This window comes from Filicampus tigris, chromosome 6 (genome assembly GCF_054856515.1).
Source record: "Filicampus tigris isolate MCC_2025a chromosome 6, RoL_Ftig_1.0, whole genome shotgun sequence".
Lineage (NCBI taxonomy): Eukaryota > Metazoa > Chordata > Actinopteri > Syngnathiformes > Syngnathidae > Filicampus > Filicampus tigris.
Window position 1 is genome coordinate 10155613 of NC_141222.1, and position 20208 is coordinate 10175820.

Consider the following 20208-nt stretch of genomic DNA (forward strand, 5'->3'; position numbering starts at 1 on the left):
TAGTTGAACTTCCAAATTCCCAAATTTTCATATCTTTATGAGCATGACAAAATAGTGCTTATACTAACTTTTTCATCAAGGTTAAGTACTTAATATACTTGATAATACAGTACATTACTCCAATGTTTTTATACTGAAAGGACAAAGTAATTGAAATAATAGCATTAGATAATAGCAGCTTTTTGATACAAAGACTGATCGAATTTTTCTTCCTTTTTCCATTGCATCCTTTCTTGAAACTATTCCTCCTCATTTTCCCTGTTTGTGTATCATTTTCGCCTCTTTTTCGTGTCTGTATCCCGTGCACAGCAGCTCTGTCACCTCAGCACTTCTCGCACTGCAGGCTGTGTTTGCGTGCACGCACCAGTGTGTTTCTTTTCCTCGTGACATTTCCATGCCAGGTGTGACAAATGGCAGGCAGAGAGGAAACATTTATTCCCTGTGGTGAGCTTAATTAGCCTATCAGCTAAGCCTTGGCACTAGCTTGTTTTGAAGACCGCAGACGCACACACACTGGCACGCAGACATGCACACAGACATTTGTCCTCGAGAATGACTCCACCAGCGAGCGCAAGCACATGCATACAAACAGCAGACAAATCACATCAAAACATGGAGCACGCAGATAAGTGGACACTGCAATTAAATGATATGTAAATTCATAGCAGCAATTCTTATTTTGCATCTCAGGCATCACATCCAAAGGGACACGGTGTAGCCAACAGCATTATTTTCTCCATTAAAAGGTTAAATCGTTTACAAATTGGCGCTTTCCTCCAGCAGTTAGCCTTTGGTGGTGTGCAGAGGACGTTTAAGGCGAGCAAGACTGGCAGGAAAGAGATAGTGTTTGTGTGTTTTTCTGCAGTGTGTCTGTTTGTACTCTAAAAGTGCATCATTGCTGTTCTCCACCTTTGTACATGGTGTGCTCATGTCCATGAGGGGAAGGTCATCGGTCCGATTCGGTCGAGTGCCAAACCAAAAATCTGCTTGTGGCCTTTGCTAATAAGTCAAGGAATACTTCTGCCAAGCTTGTGACGTAATTACCGCACCGCACGCTTAAGTGCAAACACAAGATGGATGAGTGGCGTTTGAAGGCCTTTCTTTGTCTCGTCGCTTCTCCTCGTGAGGGCAAACTACGCACAGATGATTGGCTGCAAGAGACTTCCTGACTTTTTCTCCTTCAGTTTGGTGTTTGTATGTCCGTGTGCACCTCTGCCGATACACAGGAAATGAAATCCCAAAATGTTGCTGATGTGTCTGCCTGCTAAGCACGGGTTGCGATACTTTGATGCCAGCCAGGTAGTAAAGGGATATTAAGTTCCCCTTCAAAGGTAGAAATATGGAAGGTCAACTTTGTAATTTGACCACTTTGTGTTCCAACGTGTTCAAAGGTGTGGCTGGGTCCAGCAATCCTGCTGCTAACAAACAGCTTTTGGTGTAGGGGCTCAAAGATTTGTTGGGATTTTGGTGGGGCTCCATGTTGTTCTGATGCGGGATTAGTGTTGGAAAGTCATCAGTCAAAAGAGTCTTGCGCTTGTTCGTGGATTTCTTTTAGGGTTTGAGCTGATTAGCTGGGAATGCTGCCAAAATAGTCGAGTCATTCTGATCAACGTGCGAATGTCTTATGAGAAAGACTTAAGAGTTATTGTAAGTGTACTGGACCCTTTTTCCCAATTTCTCTAGAAATTGGGAAATATATATATATATATATATATATATATAAAATAGATATATAATAATTAATGTGGGGCTGCAGGTCTCTATTACCTTTACTTTTGAATCTTGTGTGAGAGACAGTAAGTAAAAGGCAGTCAGCAGACCAATGTGACAGTAAACCGTGGGACAATAAAATGACATCAAATCCACCAAGTATGAAGGAGACTCAACATTGAGGGCCCTGTAAGTGACATTTCAATTTTTCTACTGAATCTTAATAAGAATAGGGAGTCAGTGCAATTATAACAAAATGGTAGTGGTGCGGCTCAACCTATGGGGTATAGAATAAGCCATGTAGCAGCAGCCTTCTGAACTGATTGGAGATGGTCTAATGAAATTCTGTTCGGACAGGGGTAGAAATGCAACTGTAAAGACATGAGGAGACAAGAGCATCCATTCAGAATGAGATAATACGGAACGAAGTTAAAGACAATAATAATAATAATTTGAAAAATTCAGGTAGAAAAGCCAAAAGGTGCCACAGTTTCATGTGTTCATGAAATACATGGCATGACCGAATATGACTAAGAATTCTCAAGATGGGGTGCACATTTTTTTCTTGCATTTAGTGATCCTAACTATTGTCACCTCAAAAGCCCCTACCCCCAATGAGTGGCGAACATTTAGGTAACGAATGTTACGTTCCAGTCAGGGTTCATTTCAAGATAGCAAACATTCACGAAACAGTTGCATGTACTTTTCCTGTTGCAAGAGACATTCATTCATTGCGACAAGAAAAAAACCCATTAACGTCTGGTGATTGTTTGAATGAACCTTGACCTAAACGCACATTCGCTACCTTCTCCAACAGTCGCAAATGTTCGCTCTCAGTGGGATAGTGGCTTAACTAAACTGTCAGGGGTAACAGTAAATGTATCCATTTTTGCCACATTCAACTAAAATGAGTTGTGAGCCATCCGGCCCCTAATTGCAGCCAAGCAATTATGCAGTGCAGTTATCTCATCAATACTATCAGCGTTAAAAGAAAATAAATCTGGAAAACTGATGTCGCACAGACGTGATGTTACATAGTGGAGGTGAACCACTGACCTCTGGGTTAGGGCCACACTGGGGTCACTGTTATGTAACAAGACAGATTGAGAAGGCATCCTAGAATACCAGCAATGTTCCTGAACACACTCACTGCCGACCTTCGTACATTCACATCTTGTTCCCACCAGCCCATTCATGCAACACAAAAGGACGAAAGGGGTAGGCCTTCCCGTTCCACCCCCAGTCTCTCCCATCTCCTCCTCCACCGCTCTTGTCTACATCTCTGGTCTTGCTACTGTTTCTCATGGCCCCTTCACCCTTCTACACTTACCACACTCACCCTAATTTCTTTGCTGCTGTACTTCACCTTTGGTCTTTTCGGGTGCCTTTGTAGAAACTGGTGTGAATGTCCTGTCGTCTGCAACTACTCCCTCATGGACATAAAAACCATAGACCTCGTACACTCCTGACTGCTCAGCTAAACGGAATTTCACTGTGCAGCATGACCATGCAGCCTGAGCATAGCAGTGCCACTAAAACGGGGATGTGTGGTGTCACAGGGAAATCGCCTTCATCTCGTCCTCGCTCACGAACGGCTGGCACAGAGACACCGCCCCCGCTCTTTTCTTCTCATCGCCGCAGTGAATGGAATTGCATGGCTGTGCAGTTCAATCACTGTCAAACGCAAAGAAAAGGGGTCTCTTGTGCAAAATTTCATGATTCACAATTGATTAAATAAGGGTATCATTTCATGGCTGAACAGGGAGGTGTAAGATAAGGGGTGGTACGGATTTTTCATGCCTTTGTGAGATATGGCTTAGCAATCGCCTGATGGGCCCCATTCAAAGCTGGAGCTGGAAAGTTTGGGGGGGTTATTCACAGTGGTGGGCGGAACTATATGAGAGAAGGGGTAAAGGCACACAACAGGAGATGCCTGCTGTGTCTTCCCATTGTCTCTCTAAAAGCTTTCATGCCTTTCGTAGGTATACACATAATGTATTGTATGTAGCTGTGCAATTTAGATTCTTATTGTCGTGTGGAAACTCCCATGCTTTGCACTATAGGAAAGAAAGAGGAGCACATAATGGCAAGCAATGTCATCAAAATCTACAAAACATTTGAGTATACAACATTTTAGATGTGAAAGAAGAAAATGATGATACGCTGGCAAATTAATACATTGAATGCATTTTGGAGGGTTCGTACGTTAGCATTAATAAGGTACCCACGTTACCCTGCCTGTTGCTGAATGCTGACATTTTCTGGCATTACAAGAAGGAGCACTTACCTTGCCAGTAATGACGACACTATTTTAAGCAGGTAGACACTAAAAGTGAAGGTTTGAATCCAGATGTCATCCATTTGTACCACTCCAGACTTTTAGACTTTCAAAGATTTTCTTGAGTTGGACGACAGAACGTTAACAAGGTAGTTGGTTATATCTAGATCCTGTAGCTCAGTAACTTTAGTCCTTCTTTATGGCTGACTTGAGAGACGTAAAATGCATCCTGAATGCGTTAAGTGGGTCGGTTATTTTTAACAAAGTTTTTGTTATTAAAATGCTCAGCAAATTCTGACGGCTTGAAGCCAACGCTTGGCGTCAGACTTCTTTTTAATTGCTGCTTCTCTTGTCATCACAACGGTGCAAACAACAACACGACATTACAAATTGTACTAATGTACAATTTCTTTTCTCTACGATTGGCTGGAATCATACAATTGTCCAAAATATTCTGTTAAGATGATGCACTGACACATGGCTTCAAACGGACCAGCCGGTTCAACGGGTCTCTGCAGCAGAAATGAAAAGAAAAAAAGAAAAGCGATCTTCATTTTAGACGTCCAAAGGGTTTGTGGCTCCCATGGCTCCCAAAAGCATCGTGGTGGGCAGGCACGGCCCCCTACGGGCCGCTCGTGGCGACAGGTCTGCACAGAATTCACCCACCCCAAGAAGCAATAGCGAACGCAGTCACCTGTGGCAAAAATCTGTTGTTTGATATCATCTGTCATCCATCTACCACAAACGCTGTCCTGCTCCCGACTTTAGTAGACTCCGTTCTTTGATTTTGTCATGATTACCTGTCCCTCGGAAGTAATATTGAGCCTATTAGCAGGGCAAGTAGGCACTGTGTCAGAATCCCTGACAGCTGATAACAGCCATTTAGTTGGATAATAACGACCATACTGGGTGATATTGTGTCATTCTAAAAAAAAATGGTCGCCGTCTATAACAATGAACATTTCTCTCTCTCTCTCTCTCCCTCTGTCTTGCACGCACAGACGTCGGATGCACACACGCGCGCGCACACACACACTGCAGGATAAATGAGTCCCATTGGTAAGCAGTATGTGAGTGTGCAAACAGGTTGGTTTGTTCAATAGAAAGGGATGAAAAGTGTGACTGTAAATGTGTGGTTTAGTAATCCATCTGTGTAAGCCTCCGGGGTGCAGAGGAAAGATTTTTTTTATTTATTTTTTAATATTGGAGAAGCAAACCGAACCTCGTGAGGCTTAGGCGGGCCGGCTTCACTTTTGCCACATGCTTTGGGGATTTGAGCTCATTGTTGAGTGTGGTTCGTTGGTACAAACTCTCCCTGTAAACCTTTGAGGTCATTTAAGGTTGTCCCTTAACTCGATTTCACCTCAATCAAGCTTAAGGTAAAGTTCTTGAAAAGGATAATCTTGAAATCAACTCATTTACTATTTTTTCCCCACCACAACATTCACAATTTATTCACCTTCCTTTCCACAACTGAGCAGATTTTGAATTAAATTAGGTCCATTATATGGTTCATTTATTTATTTCAAGCATTACAGTATCTGCTGCTCTCATACAGAGCAACATGTATTAATTGCAATAGATAAATTAGCAAGATATGCAGTGCTTGCAGCAACGAGAAGTCAAAACTTTATTGGTCAAAGCTGAGTGTAGCATAAAAATGTGTGAAAAGGGAATGAAAAGCATAATGTATTTGTTTACCAAGATGGAAAAGGAGACTCATTGCCACTGCCAGTGGCTGAATTGCCCATAGGTAACTGTGAGAATGAATGCTTGTTTTTCTATTTGTGCTGCGGTTACCAGCAACTCTGATGACGGGAAGTATAGTATAAAAAATAGATGGATGCGTGGATGAGTGGATGAATGGAAACTCTAACCAACCTGGTGTGAACCAAATTCACCATTTTTGGAACTCAATCCAAATTTGTCCAAAACTTTTAGAAAACCAGGACATTGGTTCCACGGCAAGCAAGCATAATTGGGGAAACATAGCTCAACAGAACCATCTATCAAAATCTAATTTAACAGAATAGTCTCTGTCCAATCTATTGTGTGTCTTTGTGTGTGCACACAGCTGGAACTTTGTACCATTTGCAAGAACATATCCAGAAGTGTGGCAATTGTACTGTGCATAAGTAAACTGAGCAATTATGAGTGGAATTGAAATGGTGGTACTACACAGTATGCTCCTTTGAGCTGTTTTCTGCATTTTCACCAATACAATAGGTCCCTTTTGACTTCTTATTTCAGGGTACATAAGAGGCTTCTGCGCATACCTAATGCCGACTGTTGATTCAGAGCTCCTGCTAATCATACATTTGCACATACTTACATGTGACCGGCAGCAATTCTAACCTTTTATACAACTTTGATTGGAGGGGAGCAATAGAAAAACAAAGGTAGCATAAACACTGAAAATATTCCCTACTTGTAGCCAGAAGGCAGCATAAACCACAATGTTTTCTCTTTCATGTCTCCATGATTCATTTTCATACATGCAGTATTTCAATCATTTAATAACATTTAGCATGTCAAAACTAATGTCAAAACGCAAAATCATGAGTTCTCATCTCCCACAGCCGATAACGAGTGTTTCCCCCCCCCCCCCCCCTTTTTGTCAATTCTCCCTGCGCTGTCTTGCGGCAGAAGAGCAGCTGTGAACTGAGGGTGTTTGTGTATTAGACTCCAGTGTCATACAAGACTCCGCATCTTGCTCAGAGATTAACTCCAGGTAATTAATCTGAGCTCGTTAGCCATATGGCATGCATGTTCAGGCCAGAACGCAGCTGAGGTGATCCAACTCCCGTGTACTCACTAATATGCATGGGATGGCCAAATGCATTTCTTAATGAACGTGACAATATGTTGATGGTTGGCGTGGTCGTCTGCGCGACTACTTTGCACGTCGCCATGGTGCCAGCACACCTGATGTGACAATGTCTAAAAGGAAGCTTGCTGGGAGGGTGTGGCTAAACTGATGTGCCGTTACCCTGCTGTCCCTGGAAGTAAAAGACGGCATTCAGGGGGAGGGGAAAAGGCAGCCCGGATTCTTTCCTTCCTTAGAGCAAGGGATGATGCGAGGGCCAGGGGAGGAGAAAGACAGGTGTGGGGAGGAAGATAAGTTCTTTTCCCTTAGCCACACAGGAGATTGGGTGAACCAAAAAAGAACAGTGGAAAGGGAAAGAAAGAAAAGGGACAGGTGCAATATTTTCCCCCGTGGCAGAGGAAATGAGGAAAAGTCGGAACTACCAGCCAGCTCTCTATGTGAGGGATAGACTAAACCATTCCCAGAGGGGAGGCTGGAACACTCGCCCTTCCTCTGAATGCGCCCACCAGTGATGGATAATATTAATGTTTACCTCCTTTGCTGTTTCCTCACTCCTCTGTATTGTTTGTGTGACCACTGGAAAAGATGTCAGGCAATTCTTGGTTGGCCTTCCAATACATTCAGCAAGTAAAAAAAAAAAAATCCCTGCGGCAATCCATTCTTGCTCCACGCCCACAGCCCCAACTCCAGTCCAACTATTCATTTTTTGCCCCACAGTTTCGCACTTACAACACGAGATTAAAAAGCAACATCGCCAACGAAGCCATGAAGAGGAGGAGGAGGAGGCGGAAGGGTAGATGGAGCCTAGTGTGGAGATTGTTCATCCAAAGAAATTTCCCTTATTTTCCATCACCAACATATTGAGGCTGGTCTCATCTGATCCATGTCAATCAATTTGCAACGAGTCATGATCCCATGATGAAAAAAAACATTTGATCTCTGTGGCTCAACAAATTTTCCACTGCTTATCGTGTTCTGTGTTCTGAGCTGAAGCCTATCCCAGCTAACTTTGGCAAAGAGTTGACTTACTCCCCGGACTGGTCGCACTCACCAGTCAATCACGTGGCGCACCGTCAACCAACTATTCACACGCACATTCACACCTGTTTCTCAAGTTCCAGTAGCACAGACGCAAGAACATGCAGAAAGGACAGCGCCAAGAGTCAAGAGGAGCTGCTTTGTAAGGGCAGAAGTGCTAACCACATGCTCTACACCGTTACATCATATCAGTTATTTCATCCATCCATCCATTATCTATACCGCTTATCCTCGCAAGGGTCGCAGGCGTGCTGGAGTTTTTCCCAGCTGTCTTCGGGCAGTAGGCGGGGGACACCCTGAATTGGTTGCCAGCCAATCGCAGGGCACGCAGAGACAAACAAGCATCCGCACTCACAATCACACCGAGGGGCATTTTCGAGTGTCCAATCAACTTACCATGCATGTTTTTGGAATGTGGGAGGAAACTGGAGTACCCGGAGAAAACCCACGCAAGCACGGGAAAAACATGAAAACTCCACACAGGGAGGCCAGAGCCGGGATCGAACCCATGACCTCTGAACTGTGGGGTGGACGTGCTAACAATTCGACCACTGTGCCGCCATCAGTTATTTCAATCACAACAATATACAGTAACTTCTACGTCTGGCTTTTTTAACGAGAACAATCTGCTTCATTTGAGTATATCTGTAATGGCATCCAAAGTAGTAGAAGACGGGCAAGATGCATGTACAAACTTCTGAGTTTACTCATTCACTGGCAGACATTTTCAGACCCTTTTGGACCATAAGGTTTGAAAAAATCTGGAAAAGAAATATCAATAAATTCCTGGGATTGAATGGCCCGAAAAAGTAAATTCGTCAATGGCAGTGATTATTGATTTCTTTTTGAAAACAGATCATTACTATGATCCCAAAAGAGGACACTTGATGTTGATAATAATTTTTATGTGCACAAATCTTTGTAATTAAGTTCTTTTTTTAATCATAGACCATTTTTGTTTTGTTTTGTTTTCAATCCAAAATGCTTTGCACTGGTTAGGGGTACTTGCCTGAAAAAAATATTTCACAGGGGGTACATAACTGGAAAAAGTTTGAGAACCAATGACGTAAACACACGTTTAGTTACTAACAAAGCTTAGATCAGCCCCCCAAAGTATTTTCTTCTCAGGTCTGGATTTCTTTATAAGGTGATCAGAAGCATAAGCATGCTGTTACATGAGGGATTACCAGCTTCTGTCAGACAACATGATCTTTTGAATCGGAATAGTGAAGAAAGTAATGGTACGCAAGGGGTGGGGGTGGAGTGGGGGCAAAATCAGTGGTTGTGACAGGAAGAAGAGAGACGGAGCTGAAATAATACTGGATAGAGAAAAAGAGGTGTGACATGAAAATGGCATGAAGAACGGCACACTGAGCAGTGGGGAAGAGATGTAAAGGAGAGAAGCAGAGGGGATGGGTCGTGATAGTGTGAAGAAATGTGTGAAAAAAGGACTGGAGCGAGTGAAAAGAAAGGAGGGAGATGACAGGTAGAAGCTCAAAGGTGTATTGGATTGTGAAATGTCTGCAGGAAAAGCGCAGCTTAAAAGGAACTTCTTTTTTTTATTCATTATTACTTCTACAAAGGAGGTTATTTTCCCATTCATGTTTATGGAAGGGTGGGCCACAGACAAAAAAAAACATTAAATTGGTGTGAAAGGAATGGATCCATGATTTTTTATTTTTTTTCATTTTTACAAAAAATGCACAAATTGTAACATAGTTATGTAGGTGTACAGTTCTGCGCTCTTCCACTTTAGGATTCTTTGGCCTTTTTGTATGTATTCTTCTCATTGTTTCACTATGTGAGCACTTGGGAAAATGTGCCACCTGTGTATAATTGTGCTCATAGAAGTTGCTTGCATAGAGAAAAAGTTGATGACAAAGCGTCTGGTTTCAGGGTAGAGGCCAGAGAAAGACATAGTGTTCATAGTAGATAGATACTGAGCTCCATACTGAGCTTCTAGCTCAAAAAGCAGCTAATTCACCTTTCCTGTTTCCTTTCTGTCGTACATAGCTGCGTTCTCCCCCACCTCTTTTGGCGCCTCTTTTCTGTGTCTTGTAAATGCTGAAACACATCAGGGAGCCTTGTTGTTGTGAGCTCTATCTTTCCCCAGCTGCTGTTTGCTGTTCCACCTCCCATACTCCCTTTTTTCTCCCCCCACCTTTCCCCAAGTGTCTAGCAAGGTGTGCAATAGTGACATGGCAGCAAGGCAGCTCCCTTTATTTTCCGTCTGATGCATTTGCAGCACCTCTTGCTGCAACAGGCCAGTGCTCCCTGGGAGCCCAACTCAACCCTAGTGTCGGCGCTCCTTCGCCTGGTGATCTCCACTTTGCTCATTACACTTTTTTGCTCCTTGCGCACTCTCCACCGCCCCCTCACCCTTCTCTTTCAGCTTGTTCTGCTTCAAAGATAAATTGTTGGTTCAGTCACACACATACATACACAAACACACACACACACACACACACGCACACAATCTCATATGACACACAGCCTTCCTTGTCACATGCCACACTACACTTTCTTCTTCTTCTGTGGCTTCAAGTGAAAAGAATTGTACACATGCATGCACACGTACGCTCAAGCATTAACAACAACACAAACTCACAGTCATACTCTGGCCCTTTATCCCCTTTGGGTAATCTGTTTACGGTGAGCTGGGGCCATTTGAGGGAGAATTTAATTGAAACCGGGCTAATCTGATGATGGCACGGAGCAACAGAGCCCTCGCAGCCCTGCGTCACCTCCAGTCAAGTTGCACCTTGTAGCCCGCCCACTCAATACCTCAATACTTAATTTCATGCCACACAGTTCAGTGCGTTTTTGCCCACTCAAACATGCCACATTGATTGTTAAAGCAAAGTATGATATGCACCACGCTCACTCGCTTCTGATCTTGTGTTTTTCTTGATAGTGTGGCTCCCCTTTCAGCATCCCTCACCATTTAACGAGCATTCCTCTATTTCTCATCTCTCTGTGCTTTGCAGGATGGATACTACTCCCATCGACCGAAGGAGAAAAGCAAAGTGGACAGCAACAATGAGAACTCTGTACCAAAAGACTTTGATAACATAGACAATAGTAACTTTGGTGCGCGCTCGCAGCCGCATCGGCAAACCGTCGGCGCCACCAGCAGGAGGCAGCAGCGAGATCATCTGCAGGAGAAAGCTCATGGCCAGCAGCACGTCTGGCGCGACAATTCCCCCAACCTGGTTCGCAGCTCCAATGAAGTGCTGCCTTTAATCCAGCAGCCACTGGCGGTCGCCAACAACTCACGCCCCGGTAGTCAAGGTGTGGCCGCAGGAGGGCCGCGGCATCGTGCCTCACACCAGGCCCAGCACAGGCATCAGCACCCTCACAGAAGGCAGGCGACTGCAGCGCCCCTGGAGGTGACCTACGACCAACCACCCAAGTGTGAAATCAGTGGGAAGGAAGCCATCTCAGCTCTGTCCAGGGCCAAAAGCAAGGACTGCAGGCAGCAGATCGCGGAAGTCTACTGCAGACACAAGGAGGGACAGCTAATGCCAGAAAAGGTCACTCGCTACTGCCCCTTAGAAGGTGAATTCATGAAAAATATTTACATTGTTTCCTCATAAATATTGAATTTCGTGATCTTTTAGTTGAAATATATGGAGAACGTTGTAAGAACACCCACCCACAATGAGATACACATAGAGACTGTATTCTGACCAGGTTTAGTATAGTAGTTTGGGATTTTTCATTATACAGTGGAACCTCAAGTTACGAATGCTCCCTTTTTACGTACTATTCGAGTTACGTACAAAATGTTTGTCGAAAAATTACCTCTATTTACTTTAGTTTATTTTGGCATAGTACATTCCAGATAATGCATTTACATAGAATATTCCGTACATAGGAATAAGAGCCCAAAAAGAGTTAGCTGAAGCATAAGATTGTAAATGTCTACACCCCCACCACACATATTACAGTATATCAGTGGTACCCAAACTTTATCCATCGAGAACCGCATATTAACATGAAAAACAAAAATATCACATGCAGTAAAAATAAAATGAAAAATAAGATTCATTCCTGCAGGTCAGATGTCATCTGCTCAATCACGCAAGCCATAACACAAATTGCTATGACCGGGAGAAACCCTGGCTCTATACATTTTGTATCTTTAGCGGAATTATTATTATTGGGTTATTATTATTTATTCATTATCACAGTATTTATTAAAAATACTTATATAACATGTTTTTCTTAATTTATGTATATTATCAGCACTTTTTAAGTCATCATCTAAATTAACTCCACTTTGAGTGATGCATTGCTCTTGAGGGACGTACGAACACACTGAACCTCAAAATCAAATATTCCCTTAAAGTATATTATATTGTTTATTAAGTATATTATATAATTTACGTACTATTTTCGATATACAAACGGTCTTGGCAGGGACGAGTGGATGGATCTATGTTGTAATTCTTCTTACGCTGCGTAAGCATCCCTGGCAATATGCAAAACTGCTAATGATATTGAACTATTGATATCCCTCTGCGGCTGAAGGCGGAAGCTGTTGCATATGTAGGCGGAAGTTCCACCTCCACATTCATCATCATCCAATCACATATCGCCATTGCATTTGTGACGTCCGAAAATCATTTCATTTTTGTCAAAATCAATCTCTTTAAAGCGTGCATGTTATTTATTAAAACGTAGCGTTGTTTTTAACTAAGAGAACGAACGGTTAATGTCAGTGTAATCATGTCTTATAGCGATCCTCCCCGGAAGTTCCACCTATGTACAATCCATTCACCCAATCACAATCAAAATGGCCCTTAGGAAAAGGGAATCTGCTAAAGCGAGTTTTTTTGGAAGCGCTTGTTATAGATGAGCAGAAAGATCTGTGTTCTTCTTCTTGTGTTTTGTAACCAGGCTACTATGTATGTGTTGGTGGGTCACACATAGACACAAATTCAGGGGTGCAAGGCAGTCTCCAGTTGCCCACTTCACATGCACGACCGACTACATGATCCACAAGGAGAGAGCTTGCAGTTTACCTGCCATTGTCATGCACGGACCCCAGCGAGTCTATTTCTGATTTCATACTGCGTTTGGACCCCCCTGATTTTGATGCAAATTAGGGATGCCGCTAGGATTGGCCAAGAAAAGACAACTTCAAACCCACAGTGATGCACAAAGGCGCAAATGCTCAACTACGCCCAATTCTACCTGTGCAAAGTCTAGCAAAAATATCAAAAGACAGAAAACTCTGCCCATTCGCAGTTAAATTGCACTCTGTGCTCAACTTAATTATATATTATTATAGTTTTATGAACGTAAGATGTAGTTTCAGTTAGTTATAGTTTTTTTTAAAGAATTTTCATTTTTTATTTTATTTTCTTAACTTTTTTGAAATTTTAGTTAAGGTTATTTTGTCACTTTTCATTTACTGTAACAGCCTTGATTCTTGCTAGTATGTTTCAAATTAATTGAAAAAAAAAAACTGAATTTTTGTAAAACAATTGCCATCCCCATGAAAACCGAGAATCGTTTTTATTATTATTGTTTGTCATTGGTATTGCACAAAATGGGAATGTTTTTGTATGCTTTCCAAATTGGATTGTTATTTCAAACCGGCCATGAATCCAAGTTCATTACTTCCTTTCTTTTTCATACCTAAAAAAAGACTAAAATTCACACACATTTTTTTTCACCTTTACTGCAAAAAATCTGAGGACTACAACAAATTGGTAACAGATAGACAACTATATAAGTAGCAATTTGTAATGTTTTCCAGCAGCAGCAGCTGTGGGAACAGCTTCACTGGACCTTGGCATGTATTCTGTTATTCTCTGTAAGTCTGCCGGAGGCATGAACACCATTCGCTATTTTGATATTTTGGGTTACGCTGTCTTCAATCCAAAATCACTCCAACATACTCCCTCGGGACCAAACCTGGGCAAAGCACGGCCCTAGGCCACATTGCATTCTTTATCAAGTATAAAAAAAAATCGTAATATATATGGTGCTTGGATTTTGACGGTGGTACTTTTTATTTTGCCGTGCATTTCTGTAGGCGATATCACTAAGTGTTCAGTGTTCTTCAGTGTTGCCAGATTAAAAACAATGTTGCAATATGTAGCGACTTTTTTTACTTTTTACTCCAGCGGCTGTTTTTCAAACAAGCGACTGGTGACAATGCCAAATGTGTTCCTCATGTTGGCAACAAGGGAAGAGGGCCAGGGGGATTAACCCTGATAATCATTTGGGAGTGTTGACTAGGAATGGCTAATAGGATTTATCACACTTCAAATTGTAGGAAAATTGATGCACACTGTTGACATGTTTTTTGTGAATGTTGATTAAATAGCGATACAGAATAATGTTAATTGAATTTAACGATTGCTTATAATTTTAACATTTCTATTTCCCGATTATAATGACATATGCCACATTTACACAAATAGCAGCGTATTAAAACAATACAATTGAAGTTAATTTGGGTGAGTTTTCAAATGGAAGAAGGGCCTTGACGTTAACCTCACAAAACTTTACATTTATTTAATGAATCATACTTGAAGTGTTAGTTTGTTCCCTGAAACACAATAAAATATTAGCTCCTTTAGTCTGCAACAATGGTGTCTGCTGTCACCTGAATAATAATGCCAAACATCCAGGTTTCGATATGGTAGACAGCTCAGTCTACCATACACACGGCCTGCATTTCGCTCTGCCTCTTGCCATTCTTCAGGCACCGGCCGAGAATTTTTACTCCCCCGGGACGAAAGGGGGGCTTGAACGACACATGGGGCAGCTGAGAAATTCAATCTAAATATACTTTAGAATATTCAATAAAATGGGTGGGGTGGGCTGAACTGGGGCTTCACAGATTTCTGACGGGGTTATAGCACTGCCTAGCCCCGGTGTAGCGCCAGCCCTGCCATTTGTGTTGTCCCCCCCAACGAAACATGCCTCCAATGGATTCATGAAGCAGAAGGAAAGAATAGTACACTCAATGGTCTCCAGTGGACTAAAAAAGTGTACCATTGCCATGGAAGCCAGATCACATACAAGTACCAGTCAGTCTGAATGACCAAAACCTTCTTGTATGAGTGGCCATTCTTAAGTGAGGAGGGCACACGAGCTGTTGTATTTACACAGATGGGGTTGGAATGAACACACCATGTCAACAGGCCTTTGCTCTCCTTCTAGAACAAAAGCAGGCACAGTGACATTGCAACTTTTGTACACTCCCCTTCCCAAGAGCAGGGCTGTCATTTGTCAGTGCCAAGCTCCGTCTCACATAGCAACTCACCACCCCATTGAAACTGACGGTGCGATCAAAGACACCAAGAAATAGAAAAATCCTTTCCCCTGGTTGCTGGCCTAATAACAACGCCACAGCTAAATGAAATCACTTGTCTGTCTTACTGTCCTGCTGTCTGCCTGCTGTCTGCCAATGTGTTATAGCTCGCTCTTGCCTCCTCTATTCCCATCCCAATTCAAGTCCTAACCTTGTTAGCACAAAATTGTCCAATTTGATTTGATCAGTGTAGCGTCCTTGAGGCATTGGCTGGATTAGCAATTGTGTTAGATCTGATATTTGCATCATTGACTGCTGGAGGAACACGGTCAATCTCTTTGTCTACCATATGCTAACTTGGCTAATGATGATATGTTTGGGTTGTGATGCTCCAGGCCTTGGCAGGGCCTCTGTATAGTAGCATTAGTGGGCCCTTTTGCCAAAATTACACTTTGTAGTCATTGAATATTTCTTCTGTGACCGGACCAAATAGCATCTGGCCAACATTATAAAATTGTTTCATTTCCCCAGTGGGCACCATTTCTTCTGCACTGTAACACAGCTTTTTGTTTTTTGGTCAGGCGGTCTTAGACCATCTGTGACTATAGCGTCTCTATGCTGTCAGTGGCTGGCATCTCGCTCACCGTTCATGCAGTGATTGGCCAGTCTGTATGTCAGTCATTAGAAGCAAATGTTCTGATTGAACAGTTTTTAATTAGCCGGTCAGTGATTTGAATTGAAAGGGTTTCAATCATGTGGCAGCAAGCTGGCCTTGGTAAATAATTGATTTTTTTTTTCCACCCGATTTTAATTTGTGGTTGAAAGGCACAAAACGTTAGTGGGTTACAGTACAAACTCCACTAAAGTAGCACCAAACATTTTCAAAGCATGGACAAACACATTTCAAGCATCTTGGTGGAGTTATGCACTCAACTTAATTTCTATGTTGTTCGAAATGATCTTTACAACATGGCTAAAACAACATACTTTGGCACAATAGTATTCTTATTTGCAGAGCTGGGCATCGCCTAACCGTCACAAAGTTCCCGTCTGCATATTTAGACGACCCACGTGGTCCCAGTCGGTCCGGGTCAGCCAAACGCCGTCGAGAACGGACTTAACTGCAGGTACCACGTCACACGCAGGTGCCGCACACCTGACATGAAGCCAAATAAAGAAAAAAGAAAACAGTGTTGTATACCTTCCGGTCCCACAGATGCAATGACATGTGCCCCATGTTGTTTTTATTTCACCGATCACCACGCTGTGAGTGCGTGTCTGTTGTTTTTATTTAATATTTTTCTTGCTTGTGCGGTGTGTGACGTGCACATTAAGTTCTCAAAGCCGATTGGCTGTCGCCGACGAGGGACAGACCGGGACCACGTGGGTTGGCTAAATATGCAGATGGGAACTTCGTGGCGGTTAGGCAATGCCCAGCTCTGGTAATTTGTCCCAATGAACGGCAAAGAGAGTTGTAGCTTAAGACCTATGCACAGTAATGCATTTGTCAATAAGTAAGTATTTTTCATTGATTGGTTTCAAATGTAGACGTGTGATCTCGTAAGCTGATGAACTTACATAGATGTGGAGATTTAGTCCCATTTTATCCCCACCTCACATGAGCATTTAAAACTGATGTTATGCAAGATAATCGAGGACAAGAGAAGGGTGAAAGCAGATAATGGAGCTGTAGTTTAAAGGATTTATGCCGACAGGAAGAATGATGAAGCTCTCCAGCTCAAGAGGAGAGATTTATTATTTTATTTTCCTGCTGTCCTGTCTATTTTGTTTTAGGTCAAAATGACTCAATGGCGAAATCACAAATGCTTAACAAAAGTGATAGCACAAAAGTTTAAACATTTAGCGGTGCTCATTAGTTCAGCTATCTCCTTTGTGAAACAACTGGCCCAATTATCCATGTGTAAAGCAAACCAGTGAACCTTCTTAGCCGGCCAGTAATTAGCAGTCCAAGACAAACTGCAAATATTTCCCTCCTGGGATCTCAGAAGTAGGATGAAGTGCAAGAAACAAGGAAATGGGAGTGTCAGGATGTAATGACAGTTGTAATCAGGTTGTTAACCCAAACCATCTTTGTACAACGTCCTGCCGGACCTTACATTTAGATAATGTCTGTTAAGTAGTGGGGGTGAAGGCTTCTTATACCATTATGATACTTGGCTGTTAAGTCAGAGTAATTACAGGACCTTAGGGCCCGACACTGCGTAGAGTCGGGATGGACATTTTGGGAAATATGACCTCTAGGGAATAAACAGCTTCTGTAGTCCTTCTTCATATTCACGATAGACAGGCTCTAGGGAACCAAAGCCCTAAATTGTAGTCATTAATCTCCTTAATACACGAGATTGTAAACAAACATGCCATATAAGCTGGTTGTGCGCATTTGTTTTAATAACAGACGAGTCAATCATTGTGCATGATACACTTAAGAGACTGTTTGCTCACAACCTTAACAAGTTTGCAAGGGGAGGTATAAAAGCACAACACCAAGCAATGTGAGGTTGCCAATAACAGCACAGATGCTTTTGATAGTGACTTAACAGGCCGTGGCTGAGTCAAGATTTGCTTCCATTATTTTGTCATTCCTGTAAAATACAAGTTGGCTCCAAGACTCGTACCTGAGAGAAGCTGTGGCACATATTGTGACGTACTCCTACTATAAGCCAAAAGGAATCACCAAGGCTTGTGTTTTCACTGTTTTAATTGTCTCAGCATCTGGCCTCCTAAATAGGTTATTTCTGATCAAATGAGAAGCCTGATTCTTCATGTTTGTATTTTAAGGGATCCTCATGACAAAAAACGGCACTGTCTACGTTCTCAATTTAAATTGTGATCTCTAACACCAAGTGACACTCATTTGTAACAAAGAAGTGATTTAACAGCTATAGTATGGTTAACACACCACCACTTAAAGTGTTCCATAGCTCCCTTGTTGGGTAGCATTTGTTTATTTCACAGAGCTGCCAAATGCTGCGGATTGTCTGTATTTTGCGACGGGAATCACTGAACACCAACTCCTATTGATTGTTCCGGATAGTTAAAATAAATCCAGCATTCAACATTAGCGCCGTATGCTCTGTCAGGCCAGCAGGCCACTGGCTAGTACACGTTGAACAGTCGCCCAACCTCCCTGCTTTCCGCCGTTTGCATAGAGGAATGCTTGCTGCACGCACAGTATTTGGCGCTGCCCCAGCTCCCTGCGAGATATGCTTAGCTAGCTGATTTGGCTAAATAATGCGAAGCCGCAAATTAACTTCGCCTTTGGTGTCAACACAGCGCAAGCATAATTCTTTTTATCCGGTTATATGATGCTCTGCAATAACAGTCCTGCAGTAATGTTCTTGAGAAAATGTACAAAAAAGATATTGCAATTTGGACAAAATACTATTGAAGTGAATGTCTATAGGTTGGCAGCTCTGGTTTCAGAAAGAAATTACTGTATCCCTCCAAAGTATTCCTTATTACCATAATAACTAAGCGTATACTGTAGATGAAAACCTTAACATCTTCTGTACAAAACCATCTGTTACATTTTTTCAATCATAAAAAAAAGGTCTGTGAAGATAAATGCTTTCCTTTTTTTTTGCTGGTACAGGGAAAGCCAATGCTAATGTCCAGTGGGATGAGGACTCTGCAGAGAGCTTCCCTTCAAATCCAGTGCGAATAGCATTTGTCCTGGTGGTGCATGGACGCGCTTCTCGTCAGTTTCAGCGTCTCCTCAAAACCATCTACCACGCATCCCACTACTACTACATACACGTGGATCAGGTGAGCTCTGGTTAACATAAGAGCAATTAAAGGAAAAGTTTCACTGCAGACTTCCACTCAATTATTTCAATTTGTCATTCGTTCTCTTTAACTGTGGATGCTACAAAGGGCCAAAACTTTACCAACAGAAGTTGACTGTAGTGATATGGATATTATTAGGACTGCACGATATTGGAAAAACATTCGATATGTGATATGGCTCTTGAGTACAGCGATGGCGATATTATTGCAATATTTAACATGTACCTAAAGAAAGGACATTTTTTATTATCTAAAGAATTTACATGTTTATTATCTAATGAAAGAAGTACATTTTTTCAGACAGCAAAATAAGCAAGCTCAAAGTATTAATTGTAATTCTCTTAGATAATGTCCAACTATTGGGTGGCGACGCACATTTAAGTTTGCATCTGACTGCTCAAATTTAGATAAAAGCAAAACATACAATTCCATAGAAAAAAAATATTGTATGTCTTTGCGATATGCTTATTAAATAGACCATTGTCGCGTTCATTGATATTTTTTATATATATATATGGTGCAGCCGTAGATTATAATATTATTGCGATATTTAACATGTACCTAAAGAAATGACATTTTTATTATCTAATGAAAGAAATACAATAATATCATGTGGCAAAATAAGTACGCTTATTGTGTTCTTATCTTAATTAATCGTAATTTCCCCCAAGATAATGTCGTAGGAACTGTGATAAAAGCATACAATTCCATAAGAAAATTATTGCATGTCTTTGCGATATGCACATTGCATTGGCCATTTTCGTGATATCGATTTTTTTTCCATGTATTTGTGCAGCCCTTTCAAAAATCTTTACTCCTCATTGGCAGTTCCACACTTCTGTAGAAAAACAATAATTTTGTCAGAGTAGACAATGCTTGTATCACATACATATTTGGAGAAATTTGTTGAAAACATGCAGAGACCAAGAACTGTGTAGTACACAATTGTGGAGATTGTTATTAAAGTAACTGTTCTACTTGTATATATATGAATGTTTGTTGTTTCTTTGTTGCAGCGCTCCAACTACCTCCATCGGCAGGTCAAGGCCTTGGCTGCTCAGTACCCCAACGTGAGGGTGACACCATGGCGCATGGCCACTATCTGGGGGGGTGCTAGTCTCCTGACCATGTATCTTCGAAGTATGGCTGACCTGTTATCCATGAGGGACTGGAGCTGGGATTTCTTCATCAACCTCAGTGCTGCCGACTACCCCATCAGGTAAAGGAGGGGCCCTCGCAATATTATCTGTGAACTTGAGGGTAGGGCAATTGGGT

The 20208-nt window shown here is 42.0% G+C and overlaps 1 protein-coding gene across 1 annotated transcript in view; it reads left to right on the top strand.

The window, feature by feature from the left end:
• The window catches only part of xylt1 (xylosyltransferase I), an 82484-nt gene that overhangs the window by 30710 nt on the left and 31566 nt on the right, over positions 1 to 20208 (top strand). Inside the window, exons 2-4 of the mRNA XM_086034259.1 lie at positions 10841 to 11411; positions 18740 to 18912; positions 19950 to 20152. Of these exons, the coding sequence (XP_085890385.1) occupies positions 10841 to 11411; positions 18740 to 18912; positions 19950 to 20152 (947 nt within the window). The remainder of the gene's footprint in view (positions 1 to 10840; positions 11412 to 18739; positions 18913 to 19949; positions 20153 to 20208) is intronic.